This window comes from Carassius gibelio, chromosome A17 (assembly GCF_023724105.1).
Source record: "Carassius gibelio isolate Cgi1373 ecotype wild population from Czech Republic chromosome A17, carGib1.2-hapl.c, whole genome shotgun sequence".
Lineage (NCBI taxonomy): Eukaryota > Metazoa > Chordata > Actinopteri > Cypriniformes > Cyprinidae > Carassius > Carassius gibelio.
In genome coordinates, this window is record NC_068387.1 from 3,751,404 (window position 1) to 3,766,058 (window position 14,655).

A 14,655-nucleotide genomic window follows, 5' to 3' on the forward strand; every position below is an offset into this window, starting at 1 on the left:
CAGTGCTCCATTTGTGTCCTGTGATTAGGTGCAGTAAGTATTTTCTAAGAACAACTGCACTGGTTAATGTATGTGGTTGTTAGTAAAGCATGCATGCATATAAATTTCAAAATAAGATTTTTAAATGAACTGAAAAAAAGTTCATTTTGAGGCACAAATGGCACAATATTTTCATTAAACTTTATTCAATTGTCTATGACAGAGTAAATATATAATAACAGTGCATTTATTATCTCTTTCAGTACGTTTGTAACTTTGGCAAATAATGATCAGAATCAGACTGGGAAAACTAAACTGGACCGGGAGAGACTGAAATTATGCATGCAGGAATTGGTAAAAGCAGCTGTTACTAACACCTATTAAGAGTAACTAATGATCAAATCTGATTCTCGTGGCTTATTTATGTGTCTATTGAAAAAGTTTGTTGTTATTTTTTCAGGAAAACATGGGCCAGCAAGCAAAGAGTATGCGATCCCAAGTAAAGAAAAGCACCGTGAAAGACAAAATAAAACTGGCTCAAAACTTCCTCCAAAAATTGAGATTCTTCACTGATGAGGTAGTGCACAAGACCTGGTGAAATACAAATATGCTTGATTATGTGGCCGTATAGATTAATTAATTTCACTGTAAAAAGAATATTCATGTAAATTATTTTGTTTTTTCATAATAGCCTCAGCATAGTGTTCCAGATATTTACATATGGATGATAAGCAACAACAAACGCATTGCATATGCCCGCGTTCCCTCCAAAGACATCCTCTTCTCTTCTGTAGAGGAAGAAACCGGAAAGGACTGTGGGAAAGTCCAGACTATCTTTTTCAAGGTTTGGATGAATGCAAATTCTAAAAATGTCTTAAAAACATTTTATGTCAGAATACTTAAATTGTAAATGGCCATAAAATTTAATTTTCCATGATGTATTACAAAGACAACTCAAAATGTTTTAACTAAGCTGCCAAACAGCTTGTGATGAATTTGTCAGTGTGGCTGAATCAAGTTTATTTGCAAAAAGAGCCATGACAATTTCAGTCTGATTTGAACAACACATTTCAGCACAGATTGCTTTATGAATCAGTCACAATGTAATGAAAGTGTTATTAAAGGATGGAGCAGAGCATCTTGGATATGCATGTAACAGATATGTTACATCAATTGACGTATGGGATGTTTATGGAAAGTGCCACAACTACTAAATTGAAGTGACAACTGCCATCCCATGTTTGTAACCTACACAGCGCCTCGTCGTGAGCCAGATAGTCTTTCATAGCAAGAACAAGATCAAAAGAACAGTACGAAAAGCGTCATATTTGCTGTTCTTTTGCCTGAGTTTTTTACTTTTAAACAACATAAAAAGAGTGCTTCAGCTCTTTATCTTTCTGATGAGGGTACAGCCACAAACAGTTGTAATACACTGGGTAAGTGTGCTTAAGTCTTTGCTAATAGGGATGCTACAGAGACCACATTATATCTGAAAGTGGTTAACATGGAGAGTACACATATGGACTGACCAGCAGGGCAGTACTACCTGGGAAGAGTCACTGCAGTAGGTTCTGCTACTGCCTGTGCTAAGACAGGATAGTAAGCAATTCTGTTAAGAGTAAGACACAGGTTAACCAATAGGGAAACCATGCCATGGATAAATACACACAGCAAATTCACTAGGAAATAAATACACACTGCTTCAGGGCATAAGCCTGCCTAGAGGGGGTTTGGACTGAGCGGTAGAGGCTGCTTTTGACGGACCACTTAAGTCCCCACATCCCGTCCAGGAGCCACACATACAGGTTCCAAAGATATAGATGCAGGTGCCAAATAGTGCCCTGCCCCTGAGAAAGTAAGTCCTAGGATAATTTGCCAGGGAAAGGCTGTCTCGAAAGGCATCAGGTCCAAAAAGTCAGTGTGGACCAGTAGATCATAACAATCAAGGGTTGCTCCTCGTCCTCACTGATTTTGCACAGGGTCTGTGCAAGGAGGCTCACTAGTGGAAGCAACGGTCGTAACCAGCACAGGACTGCCTCTGCTGTCGTGGTCCTATCCAGAAGCCAAGCACTGCATGCACATTGCACAAAGAACCCCAGCCTGTTCCGGAGGCACCTGTCATGACAACAACATGCCTGGACACTTCTTCTAAGGGTACTCTTGCCCATAGAAAGGTATGGTTTGACCAAGGGTTGAAGTCTGGCCACAATTCTGCATGATGTTTACACAGAGTGTGCCATGGTGCCATGCCCATCTTGGGACTCGGCTGTGTAACCAGTGCTGAACTGGTCTCATACACATAAATCCGAACTGCATTACCATGGCTGTGGATGCCATATGACTCAAAAGCCACTGAAATTGTTTCAGCAGAACCGCTGTTTTGCCCCTGAACAAATTCAGGCAGTTCAGCACTGACTAGGCATGCTCCTTTGTGAGAAGTGTTTTGTGAGAAGTGCATCTACATACTGAGAAAAGAGATGCTCTGACTGGGGGAGAGCTTGCTCTTCTCCCATTTGACCCAAAACCTCAACTGGCAGAATTCCAGAGCACCAGGTCACCATGCTTGTAAAACAGATCTCGAGAGTGAGCAAGAATCATCAAGAGTTGTTGATATAGATGCCCACTTTTCTTGCAAGGGCACCCTATACAACTTTGGTGAAGACACAGGGAGACTGGTACAGCCCAAAAGGAAGGACTTTGTATTGATATGCCTGACCCTCGAAAAAGCAAACCGAAGAAACTGTCTGTTTTGAGGCAAGATTAGGAAGTGGATGTATACATTCTCCACATCAATAGGTGCAAACCAGTATGTGGGAGAGGAGGCAGCAAAGTGGCTTCTGGCAGTTAAAGGTGATTTCCAAGAATATGTGACTCCATGCACCTCCAGGAAGAATTGCACTGGGATGGAGCATGGTTAAGTGTCTAATACCGCAACCAGAAACCAGTCTTCCAGCCATGAATGCTCCAAGTTGGGCGGAAAGATTAGGAAGTGGATGTATACATTCTCCACATCAATAGGTGCAAACCAGTATGTGGGAGAGGAGGCAGCAAAGTGGCTTCTGGCAGTTAAAGGTGATTTCCAAGAATATGTGACTCCATGCACCTCCAGGAAGAATTGCACTGGGATGGAGCATGGTTAAGTGTCTAATACCGCAACCAGAAACCAGTCTTCCAGCCATGAATGCTCCAAGTTGGGCGGAAAGATTAGGAAGTGGATGTATACATTCTCCACATCAATAGGTGCAAACCAGTATGTGGGAGAGGAGGCAGCAAAGTGGCTTCTGGCAGTTAAAGGTGATTTCCAAGAATATGTGACTCCATGCACCTCCAGGAAGAATTGCACTGGGATGGAGCATGGTTAAGTGTCTAATACCGCAACCAGAAACCAGTCTTCCAGCCATGAATGCTCCAAGTTGGGCGGAAAGATTAGGAAGTGGATGTATGCATTCTCCACATCAATAGCTGCAAACCAGTCTTTGGGCTGAACACCCATGTGAATGTGCTTCTGCATCCACATCTTGAACGAGAGTTTGTGCGGGGTCAAAATTAAAACTCACAGATCCAAGATCAGTTGTTAGCCACCATCTTTTTTGAGTAAAATGAAGTGAGGGCTGTAAGTAAGGAGGCAATGCATCCCAGCAGCGAGGGTGAATGAAGAGTAATGCTTATATCACTCCATGGATCCTGTGAAGGGCTTGATAGAGACACACAAGGAAGTAGTGCATTCCTTGAGGTGTGACCTCTTGGCGTGTTTCGAAAGGAGAGGATGAGTAGAGTGTAGAGTGTGTCTGGACTGCTTTGCTGTCCTCCTGGAGGGCTGCCTGGGTGACAGGCTGTGTCGCATTCCTGTGTGTCACCTCTGTGTCACTGATAAGGCCAGTCACTGAGATGTGGGCATTGAGAAAGCAAACCTTGTCAGTGTCCCGCATCTTAGCAAGGTTGAGCCAAAGATGTCACCCCTGTATCAGTAAGGTGATCATCACCTGACCTAAAGACCTGTGTGGTAACCTTAGTTAACTAACTAAGGTGGTAACCTTAACCTTAGTTGGTCACCGTGCATAGTTCCTGCATCAACCCTAGCTCAGAACTACCCTTGTGCACTTTTTTTAGTGCTTTGCCCTGATGGACTTGCAGGATGGCCATCATGTGCAGTGTAAAGGCTGCCTGTCCATAAATGCATCACAATCACACGCACAACCTGGGAGATCTCCACTTAACTCTTGGTGGCCCTCCATCGAGGGTTGTGGGAGAGGAGGCAGCAAAGTGGCTTCTGGCAGTAAAAGATGATTTCCAAGAATATGTGACTCCATGCACCTCCAGGAAGAATGGCACTGGGATGGAGCATGGTTAAGTGTCAAATCCCGCAACCAGAAACCAGACTTCCAGCCATGAATGCTCCAAGTTGGGTGGAAACTTTTACATAAGCCCAATGTTCATGGCTGCCAGGGTCAGTATGGCCGTCAACTCAGAATCGGGCTCTGACTTTGCAACCACCCCAGAAATGGGAAGCTCAGCAAAGTTGTCATCCCCCGAGGACTATGTCATCTCCTCTGATGCTGTGATTAACATCTGGTCCTCCCTTGGAGTCCCAAATGAAATGTTAGGACCATCGTGTAAGGATGGTTTTCCTTCTAAGATAGAACATAAAATAAAACACCCTGTAATAAAACATGAAATCTCAAGAATCTTGAGAGAAGATCTCAAAGACAGAGCAAAGGGTACCACCTTGCCCAAATTTCTCCTCTTGCTTATCCCTCTCCCCTCTCCATCTTCTCCCCCACCAGGCTCAAGATAATAAAAATTAACTAAAATTGTCTTGATAGAGTATATGATTTATCTAGTGAATCTATTATTTTTTTCTCTTTTCATAGGGTCTCTGGTGAGATTGTTTTCCAATCTCTGACCATGTGTGACTCCTGGGTCATGCAATCCTAACCAACCAAAATATGTTCTGTTTTGCAACTTAGATTTTAAGATTTATTTGTTCTGGTCTGGGTATTTAAGGGAAAGTGGCAAGTAAGTCATTGGGAGTCTGTAACAGAAAACCCCCCCACAGTGTGTGTAAGTCTCTGGAGCCCTGCATCCTGGACACTCACATGCTGTGTATCTCTCTGGTGCCATGTGTGCATCTATCATTTCAGATTTATCTTTGAGAAATTTATGTTATGTATTTATAATTTCTGAATTGGATTCTCATTGTTTAATTATGCAATAAGCATGATAAATTCTGTCAAATAAAAATGTAATATTCGATTTATTCTCCTGAAATCATTATGACTATTTAGCTACATGGTGCGGCACGGTACGGCATGGCATGTTTTTTTCTTGTTTTTTTTTGGGGGGGGGGGGGTTGGGGTGTCAGGTCCACTGTGTACAGTACCTGGTACCCTGGCTGAGGTTCCAAGCAAGCTGTACATTACCGAAGTGTGATGTGGAAACCCTGCTAATCACTGATTGGTTGGAGGAGTAAATTGTCACTTCCTGCATCAATGAACTTTATTCGAACGAACCCAACAGTTTTGTAGTGCACCTTTTTTTAAATAACAAAATAATGGCTGTCTTGCAGTACAACTTTAACAACATGTCTATAATCCTGCCCACTCTAAACAGTATTAAACTATGGTGGAAATGTTAACCAAGCCGAGCCGAACCATGCAGTGGAAGTATGCCATAGTGCCATAGTGCTACCTCACAACTGTGTCTTGGATAGGTCAAACTGAAGGACCAATGAATGTAGCATGTGGTACCTCATGTGGGACCTTTCGATTTCTGTCTATTGCCGCGTTTCCACCGAAATTACCCGGAACATTTGTACCAGGAACTTTTTTTCCCAGGAACTTTTTTCCCCCCAGACCTGTTGCTTTCTGCGTTTCCACCGCGGTGTAAAGTACCGGGTAGATTAGGCAAATAGACTGGTGACGTAGGTCTGCGCGCGTTTCTCAATACAAAGTACCGCTGATAAAAATTTTTTTAAAAAAGTACGCTGATTTTGGACGTGCATCCTCGGTAGTTGGTTCAGACTTTGTGCATTCGTCTCAGGAGTGTGATATCCGCGACGACGCAAGTCTGGTAAATCTATAAACAGCAGCGTACTTGATAACTTCAGTCAGCTCGTCTTGGCTACTGCAATTTTCCTTACTGTATATTTACAATAAAACGAAATATGATATCAAATACCACTGCCTCCTTTCGTTTTCATTTAAGCATAATAACAGCTGCAGAAATGTACTCAGTTCAGGGAAATGTGTATATACAGCCATTACAATGAAACGAAATATTATATAAATTTGCCTTTTTTATTTTCATTTTAACATATAGATAAATTGAATACAGACCAAAGAAAACCTGTTAGATTTACCCCGCAGCTGAATTATGTTATGTTTAACCACTAAAGACACATCAGAGCCAGCGGCACATATCAGAAGGTCTATGCCAGGAGAGGCTGCTCTCTGCGGATACATGAGGACTGAGCTCCCGCTGATCGAGTGGAGCTCACCGTCTACGAGATCGGCGAAACACATTTTTTAAATAGGCATGATCTTTATAAATAAACCATAGATTTGAGTTTTAAACAACTACTTCTCGCCTGAAATACTTTTAAAATTACATTTCATGACACAATAACAGTAATATTTGAAAATTATCCGAATAAATGGTGGTTGAACTCAACCAATGCTGCGTGAACTCAGATGGCTTTGGCTACTGCAATTTTCCCCTCAGTATATTTACAATAAAACGAAATAGGATATAAAATACCACTGCCTCCTTTCATTTTCATTTAAACATAATAACAGCTGTAGAAATGTACTTAGTTCAGGGATAAGTGTAACGTTATATACAGCCATTACAATGAAAGAAATATTATATAGACTTGCCTTTTTATTTTCATTTTAACATATAGATAAATTGAATACAGACCAAAGAAAACCTGTTAGATTTACCCCGCAGCTGAATTATATTTTATGTTTAACCACTAAAGAGACATCAGAGCCAGCGGCACATATCAGAAGGTCTATCCCAGGAGAGGCTGCTTCTCGGCGGATACATGAGGACTGAGCTCCCGCTGATCGAGTGGAGCTCACCGTCTACGAGATCGGCGAAACACATTTTTAAATAGGCGCTGTCTTTATAAATAAACAACAGATTTGAGTTTCAAAAAACTACATTCTCGCCTGAAATACTTTTAAAATTACATTTCATGACACAATAACAGTAATATTTTGAAAATGTTGATCCGAATAAATGGTGGTTGAACTCAACCAATGCTGCGTGAACTCAACCAATCAGAATGTTTGCGCCAAAGTCCCGCCCCCGAAAGTTCCTGAACTTTAAAAAAGTACCACCTCGCCAGCAGGGACTTTCTGGGGGGCATTTTTTTACCCGGAACTTTTATTTAGTTCCTGGTTCCTGCGGTGGAAACACACCAAGTACCGGACCAAGTCCCTAGTTCCTGGGTAAAGTTCCTGCGGTGGAAACGCGGCTTATCACTGACTTAGCAATTTGCAGTAACATGACTAAGAAAACTACACTTTTTGTATAAGCAAACATGTTGTAGCCTACTATTAGTTTAGTTGCACCCTCAGAACTTGCAAGTTTGTGATTTGTGAGATCCATGACCTCCAGCCAGCATGAGACGCTGTGTGGCACTGGGTCCCTAATGAACAAACAATTGAAAGTATGGGTTGTCCAGAATTATCAAATATCTAAATTAAGCCACGTCTAACCTAATGATCAGCTGTTAATCAGTAATGAGTAGTCAAATTTAAAAATGTCAGAGTCAGATTAAACACAGAGCTACAATAAAATTGTAACTATATCCTAATAAATTAAGTGAACTTTTTAGAAGAGCAAATAAAAGACCTTCACCCACACTGTTGGATTTCGTCATATGGTCAATGGGTGGTCCACTGGGAAGAAATTTATTTTGGGAGCTCAATGGCAAGCTACATCGAAGAGGAGTGGTAAGTCTGTGAGGACTGGCCTGGCGGAAATGCTCCCACTATAACCGCATGAGTGCTAACTGTGCTAACCGGCCTGTGCTGGGTAGCAGCAATGGGGGTTTCCCCCACCACAATAAGAGAGACCCGAGATCTCTGCATTGCCATGGTCATGGCCTCAAAATGATGGATGGATCAACGATCGTGATCGTTAGAGGGGCTAGGAAACGACTGCATCCAGAAACACATGGATGCTCTTTTATGCTGAAGTGCCCAAAGGGGAATTACAGCAATTATTTGTGCTAACAGTCAGTGAAACTGCTGTAAAAGGATCTTCCAGTTAAAGAGGGTTTCACCGAATTCACTATACTACTCATGAGGTGAATGGAAGAGTGGCTGCTGTAGAGACAAAACCACCAGACACATTTCACATTGCACAGCAGCATTAAACAAACTCTTTAAATTTAAAGGGTTGAAGAGGTTAATAAAAAATAATTTATGAGCTAAAAAAAGTAATAACAAAAATATATGATACCTTTATTTTGCTTTTCTGAACATCTACAGGATATACTTTAACAACAAGTACTATTTTACTTTCTTTTACTATATTTTGTCTCTTTTTAGCTCCCTGGTAAGAAAAGCTTTGGTCCTGCAGGGTGGACCGTTCAGGCTAAAACTGAGCTGTATCTGTGGCTCGGCTTGAACAAGCAGCGTAAGGACTACTTAAACGGCCTACCAAATGGGTTTGAGGAGAACAAAGCAGTCAAAGGGCCTGGCATTCAGTCCTCACCCCCCATCAGCCTGATGTACACCAGTAAGATACCAAAGAACTTATATGAGTGACCTCAGACTGTCTGTGTAATAGTCAGTGATGTTAACTCTTTTATTGTATGCTAACAGTGAAGCAGATCTTCCAGCTGAGGGTTCACGTGTATCAGGCTCGCAGTCTGTTTGCGGCCGACAGCACCGGCCTGTCAGACCCTTTTGCCAGGGTCTTTTTTTCTACTCACAGCCAGGTCACAGAGGTGAGATAAAAGCTTCATGCTAACTTACTATTGACATTTGACCTCTGTGAGTGAATTTAAGCACATGAACAAATCAAAATAAATACAATATGAAGAATATTCTTCACTTTATCTTTGACTTAATTCATTGAATATTGAATGCCATTTCAAATATGATGATTATGAATACATTTATATATAATTATTAAAACCCTTGATGTTGTGTGTACGATGAGAGATTGAAAGATGATTGAATCTGAAAATTAAATTATTAACAGTATTTTTTGTATTAATTTAATATGATTTAATATTATATGATACAATTAATATTGGCAAAAATACAGTTCAATTATATGAATTTATATGCATTTGCATTTAATTTAAGGTTTTATTTAAATTAAAATTCCACATCCTGTTTCCTACCGCAAACATAATTGAATGTTATGTGATAAAATGACATGTAGAAGAGTTGAATGAGATTATATAAATTCATTCTACATACTTAAATTGACATTATAATTAAATTTATATTTCCTTTTTACATGAACTCAAAATTATTTCAAAATTTAGTAATCCACGTGGTATACAGTCTTAATTCAATTCTAATGGTGCAAAACACAAAATTGTTTTATTTATTTTTTGTCAGCATCATCAGGCCACAATCAGCCAATAGCACTTGTTGGGCTTGAGCTATAATATTTACTGAGAAAACGTTGTTTGGTGCTGCTTTACTGCTTGAGCAGTGGAGCATTGTACTGTTGAGATGTGATGTAGTACATCGCCACATCAATCCTACTCATTAAAGAAGTTATAAGGAAGCCGTATTAAGCTGATTATTTCCTCTCAGGTCCTGAATGAGACGTTGTGTCCTACATGGGATCAGCTGCTGGTGTTTGATAATGTGGAGCTCTATGGTGAGGCTGGTGAACTGAGAGATGATCCTCCTATAATCGTCATCGAGATCTATGATCAGGACACTGTCGTGAGTGCTGATATCCTGCAAAATAATGATTTCCTTCTGCTTTTAATGCTTTCACCTCCATAAATGTGGTTAATCTTATTCTACTTCCCAAGGGGAAAGCCGATTTCATGGGCAGGACATTTGCAAAACCTTTAACCAAGATGTCAGACGAGTATTATGGGCCGCCACGCTTCCCTCCTCAACTGGAGTACTACCAGATCTACCGGGGGAACTGCACTGCAGGAGAAATGCTGGCGGCCTTTGAACTGCTGCAGGTGCATCTGACAGGAACAAGAAACTGTTTAAGTCTGTGTTTATGTATTTATATAAGCTTCTGTATTATGGAAATCTTTCAGATTGGACCAGCTGGAAAGGCCGACCTGCCCCCAATAGATGGACCTTCAGATTTCGATCGTGGTCCAATCCTGCCTGTTCCTATTGGCATCAGACCTGTCTTGAGTAAATACCGAATTGAGGTGAGTTGTTCTTAGTAGAATAGCTACCGAGTCGACCCAGAATCTATTGCTGACCTACAATCCTAGAAAACTTTGCATCACATTAAATTAACAAAAGATTCATGCAGGTTCTCTTCTGGGGCCTGAGGGACCTGAAGCGAGTGAATCTGGCTCAAGTTGACCGTCCCCGTGTGGACATCGAGTGTGCAGGGAAAGCCATTCAGTCAGCGCTCATTCAGAACTACAAGAAAAACCCCAACTTCAGCACTCTGGTCAAGTGGTTTGAAGTGGTGAGATTTTCGCACATTTATATCTCAGAAAGTATGAGACATTTTTTAAATGATGTTGATTGTACAACAGACACTGGAAAATATTCATGATTTTTCACAAGGACCTGCCTGAGAACGAGCTCCTCCATCCTCCTCTGAACATCCGTGTGGTGGACTGCCGGGCTTTTGGTCGTTACACACTAGTTGGCTCTAATGCAGTCGCATCTCTACGCAAATTCATTTACAGGCCATCGGACAAGAGTGTCAGTAACTGGTCTGCCATGGGTGAGTATCCAGAGAAACAAAGTTGTCAAATATTTATCTTTAGTTGATAAGATTAAATCGTTTCATACTATCCATGGCAATGATGTAGCTTTCATCCAAGAGCAATTCAATTATAGTCATTATATATATAAATATATATATATATATATATATATATATATATATATATATATATATATATATATATATATATATTTTTTTTTTTTTTTTTTTTTTTTTTTTTTTTTTTTTTTGTAAGAATTGAAATGGAAAATTTACCTTTACATTTAATAACTTGTGCAATTTACTACAATCAAGAATTTTACTGCAGGACAGATCCAAACTATAATACACTTAAAATGTCCATATTCAACTACTGAATATATACTACTCATTGAAAGTTGGGAATGATTAAGTTTTTAAGAAGTCTCTTTTGCTCACCAAGGCTGCATTTATTTGATAAAAAATACAGTAAAAACAGCAATATTATGAAATATTATTACAATTTAAAGGGATAGTTCATCCTAAAATAAAATTTGCCCATAATTTACTCACCTTCAAGACATCCTAGATGTATATGACTTTCTCCTTTCAGACTAATACAATCTTAGTTAGATTTAAAAATGTTCTGGCTCTTCCAAACTTTTCAATAAATAGGTTTTGAGATTGGCGTTGGTCTCCTCTTGGCTTACTTTGAAATCCTCCACCATTTTTCTTTAAAAATCTCGTTTTGTACTTTTAATTCATGACCGGTATTATGCTCTTTTCTCTACGCTTTCGTGTTCGTCACTTCTCACTGGACCTTACAATACCCAGACGTCCTACATCATCCACTGGAATGCCAAATTAATTTACATTTATAATAGTGAAAATCATTATTAATAACTGAGCACTAATAATTAATAACAACTGAACAGCAAATCATCATATTATTCTGATTTCTGAAGATCATGTGACACTGAAGACTGGAGGAATGATGCTGAAAATACAGCTGGACATCACAGAAAATAAATTACAGTTTAATATATATTCACATAGAAAACAATTGTTTTAAATTATAATAATATTTCACACTATTACTGTCTTCACTGTATTTTTGATCAAATAAATGAAGCTTTGGTGAGCAGATGAGATTTCTTTCCAAAACTTTTGACCAGTAATGCATATATTCCTTTGATATTCCTTATTCTCACCTGTAAGATGCGCAGCTAACATTGTTTATTCCTCTACAGATGAGGTTGTGATCCACACAGAGCCAGAACCAGTTGTGAAGAAGACTGAGACAGTGGTCAAACTTGACTCAGTAAGAAACACTGCAAAAAACTTAAATAAATCTATTAAATGTAGTCAAACATTTGGACACAAATGACAGAATTTTGTCAGGTCTTTTGAATTTGATCATTTTACTGAATCTGTTTCAGGCGTCTGATGCTGTGGTTAAAGTTGATATGGTATGTAGACAGATGTCTGATCAGATGTTTGTCTTTCTTATTATGTTCATTGCTTTGGTATTCATATATTTTTTTAAGGTTTATGTTTGAAAATGAATTCTGTGTCCTTAACATTGTTACAGCCAGATGATGAGAAAGGTGGGAAAGGGAAAAAGAAGCGGAAGAAGGACGAAGAGGTGGAAGAGGAGGAGCTGGATGAAAGCATGCTGGACTGGTGGTCCAAATACTTTGCCTCCATTGAAACACTTAAAGAGGTAAGAGCTATAAAAGAGTGAAATTATTTTACATGCTTTTTTACAGAAGGTGCCTTGAAAATGTATGATTGAACTGAGAATGTATTGTACTATTTATGAACACTGTAGATCATCAAAACGAAGGAAGCAGAAGCTGAAGAAAAGGAAGATTTTGACTCTGGAGAGGGTGAGTCTACAACATGTTTGACAAACATTAGTATAACTTTTCACTTAAAATATGCAAATGTTAAATCAGATAGGAGCTATGCGTGCATGACTAAATATAGCTGCAATTATTTGCCTTTCAATGGACTTTGTATAAGTTAATACTTTGATATTAACATATTATATATAATTAAATGCATAAGATATGTGTCACGGTTTTCGCTGCCTGAAGGAATACGGAGTCGAGGATAAACGGAATTAGGCTTTTAATATATCCAACACAGGGGATATCCAACATGGAGCACAGAGGTAGACACACGTAAGTAGCAAATGATCACAAGTGAGAACAAGTGAGAACAAGTGAGAAGACCCGACCAAACAGAACTGAAGGACAAGGCTTATGTACAACAGATAATTGGGGAAACACAGGTGGATGGAATCATTAAATTAACAGGGACATGGAACACATGAGGAAGATAATAGACACCTGGGAACTAATCAAACTAAACACGGAAGACAGAAACTGGGTCACGGGCAAAAACAAGCTAAATGAGTCCAGGTGTGTGACAGTACTCCCCCCTCCCGGTAGGTGCGTCCTCGCACCGTAGAAACAACAGAGGGAGGCATGGGTGGGAACCTGGGAGGAGGTTCCGGTGGAGGACGGACTCCCAGGAGGGGGCCAGCAGACAGGGACCACAGAAGGAGGAGCCAAGGAGGAGACGACGGAGGAAGGAGCCAGGGAGGAGACAGGAGCAGGAGGAGCCAGATGGTCCACCAGAGACCAGCCAGGACGGAGATCCAAGGTGGGGTCGACGGCGGGAGGAGCCATGGTGAAGGAAGGGTCGATGACACCAGGGGGCCGACAGGCGGAGACTGCACCGGTGGGTGAGGAGCCCAAGATGGAGCAGCGCAGCCGCAGAGCCAGGGTGACGTCGAGGATCCGGAGGGCCTAGGTGGAGCTGAAGGCTCAGGCGACCAAGGCAGAGGCGGGGTCCTGGCAGACCGCTGTGGAGCCGGAGTGACCGAGGATGGAGGTGGAACTGGAGGGAAGGAGGAGCCTGACAGAGCCGGAGGGATGGAGTGACGAGGTGGAACCAGAGGAGAGGAGTCCCGAGGTGGCGGATGGTCGACGACTGACCAAGGTGGAGCCGGAGGGACGAGGGAGCCCGGTGGAGCAGGTGGGATGACAGGCCACGGTGGAGACGAGGGAGCTAAGAGCCAAGGCGGAGCCGCTGGGTCGAAGGACCGAGGAGGAGTCCAGGGCTCGGAGGCTGGAGGCGGAGACAGGGCCTTAACACGCCAAGGCGGAGCTGGAGACTGGCAGTCCAGCGGCGAACCACCGCGCCCCGATGGCGCGGACTGAGGGTGAGCTGCGGGACTGACTGGCACCAGCAGGGATGGCGAGGAACTGGCTGGTCTAGGAGGAGGAGAGAGGAGAAGGATGGGAGGAAGGACAGGAGGATCAGGACTGGACGGAACCAGCGAAAGAGGAGTAGAGGGACCAGCAGGTTTGGGAGGAGGCGGGAGAGGGAGGCTGGGAGGGAATACAGGAGACACAGAAGATTCAGGGCTGGGCGGAACCAGCGGTGAAACAGAAAAATCATGGCTGGGCGGAACCAGCGGAGACACAGAAAATTCAGAGCTGGGCGGAACCAGCGGAGACACAGAAGATTCAGAGCTGGGCGGAACCAGCGGAGACACAGAAGATTCAGAGCTGGGCGGAACCAGCGGAGACACAGAAGATTCGGAGCTGGGCGGAACCAGCGGAGACACAGAAAATTCAGAGCTGGGCGGAACCAGCGGAGACACAGAAGATTCAGAGCTGGGCGGAACCAGCGGAGAAACAGAAAACTCAGGGCTGGGCGGAACCAGCGGAGAAACAGAAGATTCAGAGCTGGGCGGAGCCAGCGGAGATACAGGAAACTCAGGGCTGGGCG

The 14,655-nt window shown here is 41.9% G+C and overlaps 1 protein-coding gene across 2 annotated transcripts in view; it reads left to right on the forward strand.

Moving 5' to 3' along the window:
• LOC128031394 (otoferlin) overlaps window positions 1-14,655 on the forward strand; it is a 50,275-nt gene that overhangs the window by 12,366 nt on the left and 23,254 nt on the right. The window contains exons 15-29 of one of the 2 annotated variants that reach the window (XM_052619629.1): window positions 243-333; window positions 440-556; window positions 671-823; window positions 8,541-8,730; window positions 8,817-8,941; window positions 9,768-9,902; window positions 9,995-10,156; window positions 10,238-10,357; window positions 10,465-10,626; window positions 10,728-10,890; window positions 12,102-12,172; window positions 12,291-12,320; window positions 12,443-12,574; window positions 12,683-12,744; window positions 13,087-13,108. In XM_052619629.1, coding sequence (XP_052475589.1) covers window positions 243-333; window positions 440-556; window positions 671-823; window positions 8,541-8,730; window positions 8,817-8,941; window positions 9,768-9,902; window positions 9,995-10,156; window positions 10,238-10,357; window positions 10,465-10,626; window positions 10,728-10,890; window positions 12,102-12,172; window positions 12,291-12,320; window positions 12,443-12,574; window positions 12,683-12,744; window positions 13,087-13,108 — 1,735 coding nt within the window. The remainder of the gene's footprint in view (window positions 1-242; window positions 334-439; window positions 557-670; window positions 824-8,540; window positions 8,731-8,816; window positions 8,942-9,767; window positions 9,903-9,994; window positions 10,157-10,237; window positions 10,358-10,464; window positions 10,627-10,727; window positions 10,891-12,101; window positions 12,173-12,290; window positions 12,321-12,442; window positions 12,575-12,682; window positions 12,745-13,086; window positions 13,109-14,655) is intronic. The other variant, XM_052619630.1, reaches the window with a different exon arrangement.